The sequence below is a fragment of the Alnus glutinosa genome, chromosome 2 (assembly GCF_958979055.1).
Source record: "Alnus glutinosa chromosome 2, dhAlnGlut1.1, whole genome shotgun sequence".
NCBI classification, from domain to species: domain Eukaryota; kingdom Viridiplantae; phylum Streptophyta; class Magnoliopsida; order Fagales; family Betulaceae; genus Alnus; species Alnus glutinosa.
Window position 1 is genome coordinate 34,958,322 of NC_084887.1, and position 12,320 is coordinate 34,970,641.

Consider the following 12,320-nt stretch of genomic DNA (forward strand, 5'->3'; position numbering starts at 1 on the left):
TCTCAAGTGGGATGCGTCCTTGAAGATAATTGTTGGACAGGTCAAGGTAGGTTAGTTTAGATAACATACCAATCTGAAGTGCGATGCTTCCGTGAAGATGATTGTTGGACAGGTCAAGGTAGGTTAGTTTGGATAACTTACCTATCTCAAATGGCCAACAGATGCTTCCAAGATTATTGTTGGAGAGATCAAGGTAGGTGAGTTCAGATAAAGTTGCTATCTCAGGTGGAATGCTTCCCTCTTGAAGATTGTTGTTGGACAGATTAAGGTAGGTTAGTTTAGATAACATACCTATCTCAAGTGGGATGCTTCCTTGAAAATTATTGTTGGAGAGATCAAGGTAGGTGAGTTCAGATAAAGTTGCTATCTCAGGTGGAATGCTTCCTTGAAGTGCTGTTCCACGAAGATCCAGACGGGCTAAATTTGGCAAAGAAGAGAAGTTGAGTTTCAAGTTTGTTCCCAAAGAGACATTAGTCAAGTCAATCTCTATGACTGTCACGTATCCATGATCAGCATACCAAGTAACACCGTACCAATTGCAACGACTTGAGGAATTGTTATGGGCAGTACCCCACCACCCAGTCTCCTGCAGAGCCTTCGCCTGTGGTTCTAGTGATGACAAATCACATGCTGCTACAAACAAGATACAGGTAGCCCATGCTACTACTACCACATTAATGCAAATGGAAATCGAAACGGAAACGGAGGGTGCCATGTTTGCAAGAAGCGTATGATTGATATGAGTGATATGGCTAAAGGGTTGTTGTTGTGTTCATGACTGGGGACACTTTAATAGGAAAGAAGATAGTGGGGGCCAGACTTGTGGACTGGGAGTGAATTATTTTGTACGTGTTGACGTTGAATCAATACCAACGTAATTCTCACGGAATTTTTCTCTGTTCGAATGCTATGGAAGTGCAAATCTTCCAGCTGTTTGCTTTCCCTGAATCGTCTTGGAAATTTCCTCCCACTTCCATTGCTTTAATCTGTTTTGTAATTCATGGCAACTTTGGAGAATAAATTCCACGCGACCAAATGCGTGGCTGGAGAGACTGTCATACCGTGGCCTAATGGAAATACTTGTAGTTATTATTGTGGAAGCTAGTCATGATCATTGACGAAGAAGATACAGGTATGGAAACATATAAATGGTTGACGTAGCTAATTAATACTAATTAAATCAAGTGATAAAATTATTTAATTTGGCCTAATTAGTTGCCATGCATGATCATTGATCTCATTCATCAGTACTTGATGTAAAGTATCAAGGACAATCATGATGGCTTATATATGCAATAGCTACATAATTTAATTTATCATCAAAGGTAAAAACTACATTACATGGGGTTTCTTAATACAAATTAATGGCTTCATGAATCATGATGCAGCATCCAGTGCATGGAATTTTTTGCTTTTGGATTTTATTCAGTACTGTATTTCATACTAATAAGAATAATATTTTGGTGGTTACATGAAAAAATGCATTTTCTAATAAATAAACAATTTAAGACATAACAATATTTTTAAAAATACAAAGTGCTTTAATTTCCTGCATAAAAAAACACTTATTACCTTTAAATTAAGTCAATACATTTTTCCTAATAAAAATTAAAAAAACACTCTCGAAATCATTTTCATTTTCATTGATTTTATTAATTAATAAGCCTTTTTGGCAGCTAAGTTGCATTTCTAAACATAAATCAATTATGAAAATTTTAAAACTTTAATAATTGTTTTTAATTAAATAATTTTAATTTAGAAGAGTTTTCTTTTAAGCTGGATTAAAGAGAGTTTTTCTAGTACAATTTATAAAATTTGTATGTATCCCTTAACATGTAAAAATAACACACTTTTTTAGTAGCATGCGAGAATCATATTTAATAGCATGCGAGAATCATATGATTTTTAGTGCCTTACTTCAATCCTCCATATAGATTGTAATCCATGTTAAGATTTAATCTTTGTCGAACAATATTAATTTATTTATTTTTTATATGTTTCTTTATTGCATTTATTGTTTTATTTTCTGTGACGCTTCATTGCAAGCAATATCAGGCCACTCGCAACGACTTGAGGGTTGAGACCAATTATTTTGCGTTGACGTTGAATGAATACCAGCGTCAGTACGTAATTCTCACGATTCCTATGAAACTGCATATTTTCCTCTCACAGGCCCACACGGTTTGGTGGACAATCATGAATCATGCAATTGCATGGAAAATCGTTTGGATTTTATTCATAGTGTTTCATACGTACTAATAAGAATAATATATATATTACATAAAATGCATTTTCTAATAAACAATTTAAAACATAACAATATTTATTAAAATACAAAATCCGTTTCAAATGTAAACCTTTATATTACGTTAAAACATTTGCTCAAAGAAAAATTAAAAAAATACGTTACAAAATCAATATAATTTTCATAGATTTTATTAATAAGCTTTTTGGCGGCTAAGTTATATTTCGAAACATAAATCTATAATGAAAATATTAAATCTTTAATAATTTTTTTATTATTGAATAATTTAAATTTGGATAAATTTTTCTTCAAACTTAGTTTATAAAATTGTCATGTGTACATCTCTCAGTATGCGAGAAACACATTTTTTTTTAATAAATTTTTTTCCAACTTTATTAATGCAATTAAAACAATTTTTTTTAGTTGTTTCAAGAGAAATGTTTTTGTGTGTGCTAACTGCAAAAGCTCAAGACTCCATAAGTCCTCCGGAGAGAGAGCACCAAAAAAAGATGTTGAGAGAGGTTTTGGGCCCGTTCAGGAGCAGAGGACACAAAGAAGGAGCCCGAGGGGGAGGGGGAGGGGGACGAGATCTATCATCTATCTATTGGGGTTGAGGGTTTGGGTTAGGTGGATTCTGTTTATGCTTTGGGTTGATTGTGCATCGAATTAACATACGACGGATGAGATTAGATTTCCAAATGCGCGGTCCAAAGGGTTAACGTAGCACCCCAAATTTTATTCCTCGAATAAAGAGGTTTTAGTTTTGAGATTTAGACTAAATTATAATATTCTTAATTTAAGAAAATATGTGGATATTATGAAGAAAAAAAAATGTTCAGTAGAATTTAGTTTATAAACGTTGATTTATTATAAAGGGATCCATTTTTAATTACATTTTAATTCTATCAGGGCGAGATTTTATTTGGACTAAAAGAGATTTTTTAGGAATTGTTTTAGATTTATTATTGAGAGAAAAATAATAATAACATTAAGAAATAGTGTTAAGGAAATTGGTAAAGAGAGAGAAAAAAATATATAATATAGCAAACTTCGGGACTTGCTTGGTGTTAATGTATATAAGTATTGATTAACGGAGAGTTAGGGTTTCACAAATGGTAAATGTTAGAGTGAAATTAAGTTAGAATTTTACAAATTAAGAATAGTTAAAGAACTTGTATGACAGAGTGGAAAATAGTGATCTCATGTCTACATGGAGGCTTTTCTGGATTCAGAATATTTGGGAATAGAATAATGATTCAATGCCACCCAAATATACAACTTTTCACCACCTTGCCTATGTGGCAAGGTGGTCCCCCACTATTTTTTGAGTTTTTTTATTTTTTAAAAATAAATTAAGGTGAGGGACCACCTTGCCACATAGACAAGGTGGTAAAAAGTTTTACTCTTGGGAATATCTTGAACAACATGGTGTATATATATATAGAGAGAGAGAGACATACAAATTACAATGTATGTAAGTATTTATTTATATATTATGACAGAAAATGGGTACAATCTATAAAATAACATATTTCATGGCATTATGAATGCCATACACAACATTTTTTTTTACTCATACTAGTTCATCAAACAATATATGATACTCAACTTAGCAACAATCACTTCATAATTATTGAGTTTCATCCCCTAATCCAATCATATACATTTCTTGATTCCTTAACTGCCGTAGTGAAAGTGCATGTAAAGGCTTGGCTATTGTCTTCTTCCGAGAGAGAAATTCTTGAGATACGCATTTCATTGTAGGTCGAGACTTTGGTATGGTGTGTATGCATGCAAATGCTAGTGTAGCGACATGAAAAATATCATGTGCAACCAGGTGATTTGGAGGTGGCAGACGTTGGTCTAATATTTCATGTAACATCACGTTTTGAGATGACGGTGATGATAATGAACTCAACAATTCTTTTGGATGTCTTCCCATTAATATTTCCAGTGCCACCACTCCAAAGCTATAAACATCGCATTTTTCAGTGACTTTCATGGTATAGGCCAACTCTGCAGATATACAAAAAAATAATAATAAGGAAAATAAGAATTTAAACTCTTTTTTTTTTTTCATTTTTTCTCTTCTTTTTCTTTATGTATATTTTTCAATGCAAATAAGTTCGTCAAAACTTGTCATTTCATAAAAGTTCCATAGTGAAAGTTGTTTGCGATCATGCATGAATCGATTAAGATAGTAAATGATAAAGTAACCCTACTAGCATGAATATTGAGAAAGACATTTGTTTTGCATGGCTGGTTCTATGTTTAAGAATAATAGGAAGGAAAAAAAAAAAAAAATGGTATAAATTATTGCAAGAAAAATAACAGTTCACCTGGGGCAATGTAACCATAAGTGCCAGCAATTAACGTTTGATTAGAAGAATCAGGATCAAGGAGCTTAGCTGTGCCAAAGTCAGAGACAAAAGCCTCTAATTTAGAATTCAATAAAATATTGTTGCTTGTTATATCTCGATGAACAATTGCTGGAATGCATTCATGATGCATGTAAGATAAGGCGTGGGCGGTGTCTTTGATGATGTTCATCCTCTTCCTCCAATCCAATTCCATAGCTTCAACATCATTGTTTAGGACGTAAAATAGGCTTCCCCTTTCCATGTACTCATAAACCAAAAACATGCATCGCTTATGTAAGCAGAACCCATGAAGTTTTATAATGTTTCGATGGCGAATCTCGGTTAACTCTTTTACTTCGTTCCTGAAACTCATATCAAAAGTTGGGTTCTCAGCCTCCAAACGATGAAGTTTCTTCAAGGCAACCACTTTGCCACAAGGTAATTCTGTTTTGTAAACACTACCATAAACACCGGTTCCAATACAATACTTTATGTTGAAGTCCTCAGTTGCTTCAATGATGTCTTCATATGCAATATGTCCATCATAATTCCATATGGAGAACAAATTCCCATTCTTTGTTTCTCTTGACTCAAACTGGGTTTTCTTGACCTTACACTTCCAAAAGAGAAGACCTCCAAGAACTAAGAATTCTAGAAAAATGATGATAGGAACAAAAAGTTTTATTTTTGTTACAATTGATCTGTTTCTAGGGAGATGAGGGAGATCCATGGTGTCACCATATAAATCATTGTTGCCAATTAATGTTTCGGATGTATGATACAAAACATAACCGTCTGGAATTTGACCCTTCAAAGAATTGTAAGACAGGTTGAGTTGTCTTACAGCAGGGAAAGGAGAGGGAATGAGGCCAGTAAGCTTATTGTAGCTGAGATCCAAGAGCGATAAAGGCATATCCCCAAGTTCAAAAGGTATTTCTCCACTGATAAAGTTACGACTAAAATTAATATAATTTAGCGAATGAAGGTCACTCATCTTAGGGGGAATGCTTCCATTTATGTAGTTGTGGCTCAATAGCAACTCCGTCAACCTATGGCATTCGGTTAGACGAGTAGGAATTGTACCAATGAAATTGTTAGCTTGGAGATTCAGATAGGTCAGGCTTTTCAAATTTCCTATTTCTACTGAGATGGAGCCATTTATTTGATTTTCACTTATATCCATATAGGCGAGATTGGTTAAAAGCCAAAGAGATGAAGGGATGGGTCCAACAAAGTTGTTGTGACCCAGATCCAAACGAACAAGATTCTTTAGATTTCCCAATTTTTGGGAGATAAAACCATTGATTTGATTTCCATGCATTGCCAGATGGGTGAGATTGGTAAAAAGCCAAAGATATGCAGGGATTGGTCCAGTGATTTGATTATAAGAAATGTCAAACCACTCTAATTGGGTGGGGTTTGTAAGTGAATGAGGCAACACACCTGTCAGAATATTGTAGGAGAGTTCTAGATAGGTTAGTTTAGATAACATACCTATCTCAATTGGGATGCTTCCTTGAAGATTATTGTTCTTGAGATAAAGGTAGGTGAGTTCAGATAAAGTTCCTATCTCAGGTGGGATGCTTCCTTGAAGATTATTGTAGGAGAGATCAAGGTAGGTAAGTTTAGATAAAGTACCTATCTCAGGTGGGATGCTTCCTTGAAGTGCAGTTCCAACAAGATCCAGACGGGCTAAATTTGGCAAAGATGAGAAGTTGAGTTTCAAGTTTGTTCCCAAATAGACATTAGCCAAGTAAATCTCTGTCACGTATCCATGATCAGCATTCCAAGTAATACCGTTGCAACGACTTGAGTGATTGTTATGGGCACCCCACCACCCAGTCTCCTGCAGAGCCTTCGCCTCCGATTCTAGTGCTGATAAATCACATGCTGCTACAAACAAGATACAGGTAGCCCATGCGACTACTGCCAGAATGCAAATGGAAATGGAAACAGTGGGTGCCATGTTTGCAAGAAGTGTATGATTGATGAGAGGGCAATGGCAAAAGGGTTGTTGTTGTGTTCATGACTGTCACTACAAAAAAAACTACAAATTGTCACGTGCATTTTGACACGTGTACAGTATCGTACACGTGTCAAACAGTTTGACACGTGCATTTTGACACGCGTCTCACGCGTGTCAGATGTGCAAGTCATTAACTGCACAGTTTGACACGTGCATTGAGATACACGTGTCAAACCGATTTTTTTTAAAAATTTCAAATTTCAAATTGAATTTCTCATTTAAATAAATTTTTTATTTAATTAAATAAAAACTTCAATTTAGAATTTTTTTTTCAATTTAATTTTGTTATTGTTTATTTAAATTTATTTGGGTTAATAAATAAAGACATAGAGAGAGTAGAGAGAGAGAGAGAGAGTAGAGAGAGAGACATAGAGATACAGAGAGCGGCAGAGAGAGATAGGGAGAGAGCGAGAGAGAGAGAGAGAGAGAGAGAGAGAGACATAGAGATACAGAGAGAGATACACAGAGAGAGAGAGAAAAAGATAGAGAGGAAGAGAGAGATAGAGAGAGAAAGGTAGAGAGAGAGAGACCGAGAACCGAGCAGAGAGAGGTGGAGAGAGGGCGTCTCACCGGCGGGAAGGGCGGATGCGCGGTGGCCGGAAGCTGGCCGGTGCGGCTGTGACGGAGAGGGAGAGAGAGAGAGAGAGAGAGGGAGGTAGAGAGAGAGACCGAGAACCGAGCAGAGAGGTGGAGAGAGGGCGTCTCACCGGCGGGAAGGGCGGATGCACGGTGGCCGGAAGCTGGCCGGTGCGGCTGTGACGGAGAGGGAGAGAGGGAGAGAGAGAGAGAGACCGAGAACCGAGCAGAGAGAGGTGGAGAGAGGGCGTCTCACCGGCGGGAAGGGCTGATGCGCGGTGGCCGGAAGCTGGCCGGTGCAGCTGTGACGGAGAGGGAGAGAGAGAGAGAGAGAGAGAGAGGGAGAATTCAGATCAGAAATGGGTAGCATTTCCGATATATATATATATATATATATATTTAATCTATTATTATATTATTATATTATTTGAATTTTAAAAATTATATATATATATACACATATATAAGCCGGCATTTCTCCCGCGCAGCTGTCCCAATCCGGGACGTGTATTTCCCCAATTGTTGAAATTCTATTTAATTAAAAAAAAATTATATTTGAAAAAAAATAACAGTTTGACACGCGTATTACATACGTGTGTCCAATTGTTGAAATTCTATTTAATTAAAAAAAATTATATTTGGAAAAAAAATAACAGTTTGACACGTGTATTTAATACACGTGTCCAATTGGACACGCGTATTAAATACACGTGTCAAATTGGACGCGTGTATTTAATATGCGTGTCCAAATGGACACGTGTATTAAATACACGCGTCCAATTGTGAAGATGGTACAAATAGACACGTTTTTCAGAAGACACGTGTCTAGTTGGACGCGTGTCTACAATAACCGGTACTGTAGACACGCGTACAATTGTAGTGATTTTTGTTGTGTGGGGACACTTTAATAGGAAAGAAGATAGCGGGGGGCAGACTTGTGGATTAGGAGTGAATTATTTTGTACGTGTTGACGTTGAATCAATACCAACGTAATTCTCACGAAATTAATTCTTGTCTTTTCGAATGCTATGGAAGTGCAAATTTTCCAGCCGTATGCTTTCCCTGAATCCTCTTGGAAATTCCCTCCCACCTGCATTTTGAAATGCGTGGTATCTTCGGAGAATAAATTCCACGCGACCAAATGTGTGCAATTGGACCTTGAGACTCCCGACCCAGTCTATACTCTATAGACGCCTCTTGTGCTCTTCATGAGTGCACCTGGGAAGGAGAATCACCCAATCTCGGCTTATAACTGTAGACGTACATCAGTACTAGATAGACAGTACTGAATGGTTCAAGAAATTCTATAGTCAAGACATTCAATGCTGACAGGTCCCGTTAGAACCTTTCTTTCGGCAATTCCAGCTGACCTTTCACATTTCTGCCACGTGGCTGCCACGTTGTATAATTACTGTACCTTCAAAAACATTTTGGAAATTGATGTTCTGGAAAGAAAAAGAAAAAGAAAAAAAAAAGAGACCACGTCAGAAAAGTTAAAAAATTAATGTATGTAAAGAATCAAGAGAGGGGAGGGGGTTCAAAGCTTGAACACGCGCGTACAGTACTTGGGGCAAAAGAGATGAGTGATGACGTACAAGATACAGGATATGGAAACATGTAAATGTTCGTAGCTAGAAAAATAAAAATTAAAAAAAATCAAGTGATAAAATTAAGTTAAAAAAAGTTTTAATAATTGTTTTTAAAGGGTGCTCTTTAATTAAACAATTTAAATTTAGATAAAGCTCTTCTCTAAATTGAATAGAAAGAAGTTTCTTTAACTCAACTTATAAAATTGACGTGTACTTCTGGTCTTCAATTTTTGTTTCTTTATTTTTTTATTTTTTAAAGTACACGAGTAATCAAACCAGAAAAAAAAAAAAAAAAAAACATATTTAGCATAAGGGTGATGGAGGAGCATCTTTCCCACTTACAATTAGGATTGAGGAAACTTGCTGATATGGGAATAGGGCCGCATTATAAGCATAGAAGTTTGTATTTTTGTCTATGTTCATTGAGGAATCTAGAATAGAGTAAAGAGAGATTTCTCGCTTTAATAGCAGGTTAAAATACATGATTTTTAATACAATTTTTTTACTTTATTAATATAATTAAAAAATAATTGAGACATGATACACATATATCTTTTGTACATCTCATGTAAATTTATTTTCTGTATTCCTACATGTGGGTCATAATATCCAATGATTAATTTTTTATTTTTTATTTTTTTTAAAAAAAAGTTGTTGGAGTTGTACAAAACTTGTGCAAAGGTTGTAAACGTATCATATCTCATAAAAATGTCACATATACTTGAGTAGTATAATTTTTTTGAGAAATGATCTTTTTAAATCTTTTATATATCTCATGTACATCAATTTTTTAAATTAACCACTGAATCTATAGAATCTACATGTTGGTCATATAGATCTCATCAAGAGATATGTTTCAAGCTTGTTCAACTCTAACAACTTTTGTTTTAAAAAAATAAAAATCAAAATCAAACATTGATATGTAGGACTCACATGTAGAAAAACAGATCCAATTGTTAATTTGACCAAAAAAAAAAAAATTGAGTTGTACAAAAGTCATACAAATGTTGTAAACATGTCATATCTCATAAATCAAATGATTTATTTGAAAATGAGATATGATAAGTTTACAACTCCTTTATAACTTTTGTACAATTTCAATAATTTTTTTTTAATAAATAAAATCAACCATTAAATATTTAAGATAGACACGTGAAAAAACGGATGAAATGGTTATTATATCTCCATTTTTAATTTTTATAAGTGAATCCAAAGAAGTTCGATGTCCTTTAAACTTTTGTGAACGTGTAATTAACAGGAATTACAAGATGGATGGCCGACGGGGGAGGATACTTCCTCGCCTTGGGAGGACTCTAACAAGTCCAGGGAAGTTGTCGGAATGACTACTTCCCCGCAAGGGGGGGGGGGGGGGGGGGGGGGGGGGGGGGGGGGTGGCAAAGGAGCCCGCCCTGGAAATGGGATATCACAGGAGGATACTTCCCCGCCTTGGGAGGACTCTAACGAGTCCAGGGAAGTTGCCGGAATGACTACTTCCCCGCAAGGGAGGGTGGCAAAGGGGCCCGCCCAGGAAATGGGATATCACGGGAGGATACTTCCCCACCTTGGGAGGACTCTAACGAGTCCAGAGAAGTTGCCGAAATGACTACTTCCTCGCAAGGGGGTGGCAAAGGAGCCCGCCCAGGAAATGGGATATCACGAGAGGATACTTCCCTGCCTTAGGAGGACTCTAACGAGTCCAGAGAAGTTGCCGGAATGACTACTTCCCTGCAGGGGGGGGGGGGGGGAAGCAAAGGAGCCCGCCTTGGAAATGGGATATCATGGGAGGATACTTCTCCGCCTTGGGAGGACTCTAACAAGTCCAAGGAAGTTGCCGGAATGACTACTTCCCCACAAGGGGGGTGGCAAAGAAGCCCGCCCAGCATTGACTCATCTTAAATTCAGTGGCTTGGGAACTTGTGTTCTGTGTATTAGTCGAGCTGGCTACTTGAGATTCAATAGATGTGACACTCTCAATTAATCTTTGAATTTATCCTTGTTAAATAAATAAACAAAATTCAATGATTGATTTGGAGTGGTATATACCTTGACATTGTTGGATAATTATAAGATGAAAATATGTATTTTTATTTATTTTTAGTTGTTTCAAGAGAAAATATTTTTGTACACGCTAACTGCTAAAGCTCAAGACTCCATAACTCTTTCCAATCCTCCGGAGAGAGAGCACCAAAAAGATGTTGAGAGAGGTTTTGGGCCTGTTCATGAGCAGAGGACACAGAGAAGGAGCCCGAGGGAGAGGGGGACTAGATCTATCATCTATCGATTGAGACTGAGGGTTTGGGTTAGGTGGATTCTTTTTATGCTTTCGAACAGAGAAAAATTCACCATAGTTGATGCATTTATCATGCTTATTTCTGTGGCAAAGGGTTATTCCAACCCTCTGCCATATAGATATGCTTGTTTCTGGTCTTCTAGTTTCTTGAACTTTGGCATCTTGCAAGATGATACCTATCTGAGGGTTGGGAATGTTTGTCATTATCCTTAGATTCAGACTTCCACCATGCTTAGTAGGAAACAAATTTAGTAGCTTAGAAATTTAGCAATTTCACTTGTTCTAATCCTGCGTATGATGTCAAAACTGTTGAATATACTTGCACTGGTACTTGTTTTGCTTTGTCGTGTGTGGACAAGGATTTCTTCTTCACCCTTACCAGTTGATTGACATTTGTTATGGGGCTTGTAGTAATCTCTGTTCAATATTTTAAGTGTGGCAATGTTTGTGACTGAAGTGCTCTGTTTGGTTGCCATTGTAGGTCCGTGCTGTCACGGAAAAATATCCTCCATATCAGTCTTTTTTTGCTAAATTATCTTATGGAGAGAGCGAGATACTAGACCAGGCATTCTATGAAGGGGAAGTGAAAAGGCTTTGCTTAGCATTTGAGCAGCAGGTTTGTATTTCAGCAATTGAGTAGCCATTTATGAGAGTGAGAAGATTGGCATGCTTGATTACATTTAGCTTCTTTAATTTAGTCATTTCAAACCGTCGTTGTCTTCTAATTCTTGTTGATTCTTGTTGACTGTTAATAAGCTGTTCTTGTTTACTCATAATGTATCTTGTGCTTTGTGATTTGCAGTTCCATTATGGTGTTTTCTTTGCTTACATGAGGTTGAGGGAGCAGGAGATAAGGAACTTGATGTGGATTTCTGAATGCGTGGCTCAGAATCAGAAGTCCAGAGTTCATGACAGTGTTGTCTTCATCTTTTAGTTCAATTTTTGACTCGTAAGAAAGGTAATTTGCTGTTTTGCATAATCTTTTGTAAATCACCTCCCTCTCATCCTCCAATGTGTAGCAAAGATAAATCTACCTGCCCCATTTGTGACTTTTTGTTAAAAATTATAATTTTTTGTTTCAGATTGGTTGAATATATTTTGTTTGTAAGGAGAAATTGGATTTTATATATCGTGTTTCATACTAATTAATAAGAATAATAGTTATAATTCAGTGATGGAAATATTTGCATTAGTGATGCAAATATAACATATAGTGCACGTCACGTGACAAAAT

The 12,320-nt window shown here is 36.3% G+C and overlaps 3 protein-coding genes across 3 annotated transcripts; 1 reads left to right on the forward strand and 2 right to left on the reverse strand.

Annotated features, from left to right (window-relative positions):
* Positions 1–56: 56 nt before the first annotated feature.
* LOC133860571 (receptor-like protein 53) lies at positions 57–740 on the reverse strand. The gene is made up of 2 exons (XM_062296150.1): positions 142–740; positions 57–73 (listed from the first exon to the last, which is right to left on the reverse strand). The coding sequence occupies exons 1-2, from the start codon at positions 713–715 to the stop codon at positions 57–59; spliced, it is 591 nt and encodes a 196-aa protein (XP_062152134.1). The 5' UTR covers positions 716–740.
* A 3,135-nt stretch (positions 741–3,875) lies between these two features.
* Positions 3,876–6,571, reverse strand: LOC133860572 (MDIS1-interacting receptor like kinase 2-like). Its single transcript, XM_062296151.1, has 2 exons — positions 4,585–6,571; positions 3,876–4,261 (listed from the first exon to the last, which is right to left on the reverse strand). The coding sequence occupies exons 1-2, from the start codon at positions 6,569–6,571 to the stop codon at positions 3,876–3,878; spliced, it is 2,373 nt and encodes a 790-aa protein (XP_062152135.1).
* Positions 6,572–11,158: 4,587 nt separating this feature from the next.
* LOC133860573 (probable V-type proton ATPase subunit d) lies at positions 11,159–12,134 on the forward strand. Its single transcript, XM_062296152.1, has 3 exons — positions 11,159–11,281; positions 11,568–11,702; positions 11,889–12,134. The coding sequence occupies exons 1-3, from the start codon at positions 11,159–11,161 to the stop codon at positions 12,018–12,020; spliced, it is 390 nt and encodes a 129-aa protein (XP_062152136.1). The 3' UTR covers positions 12,021–12,134.
* The last annotated feature ends 186 nt before the right edge of the window (positions 12,135–12,320 follow it).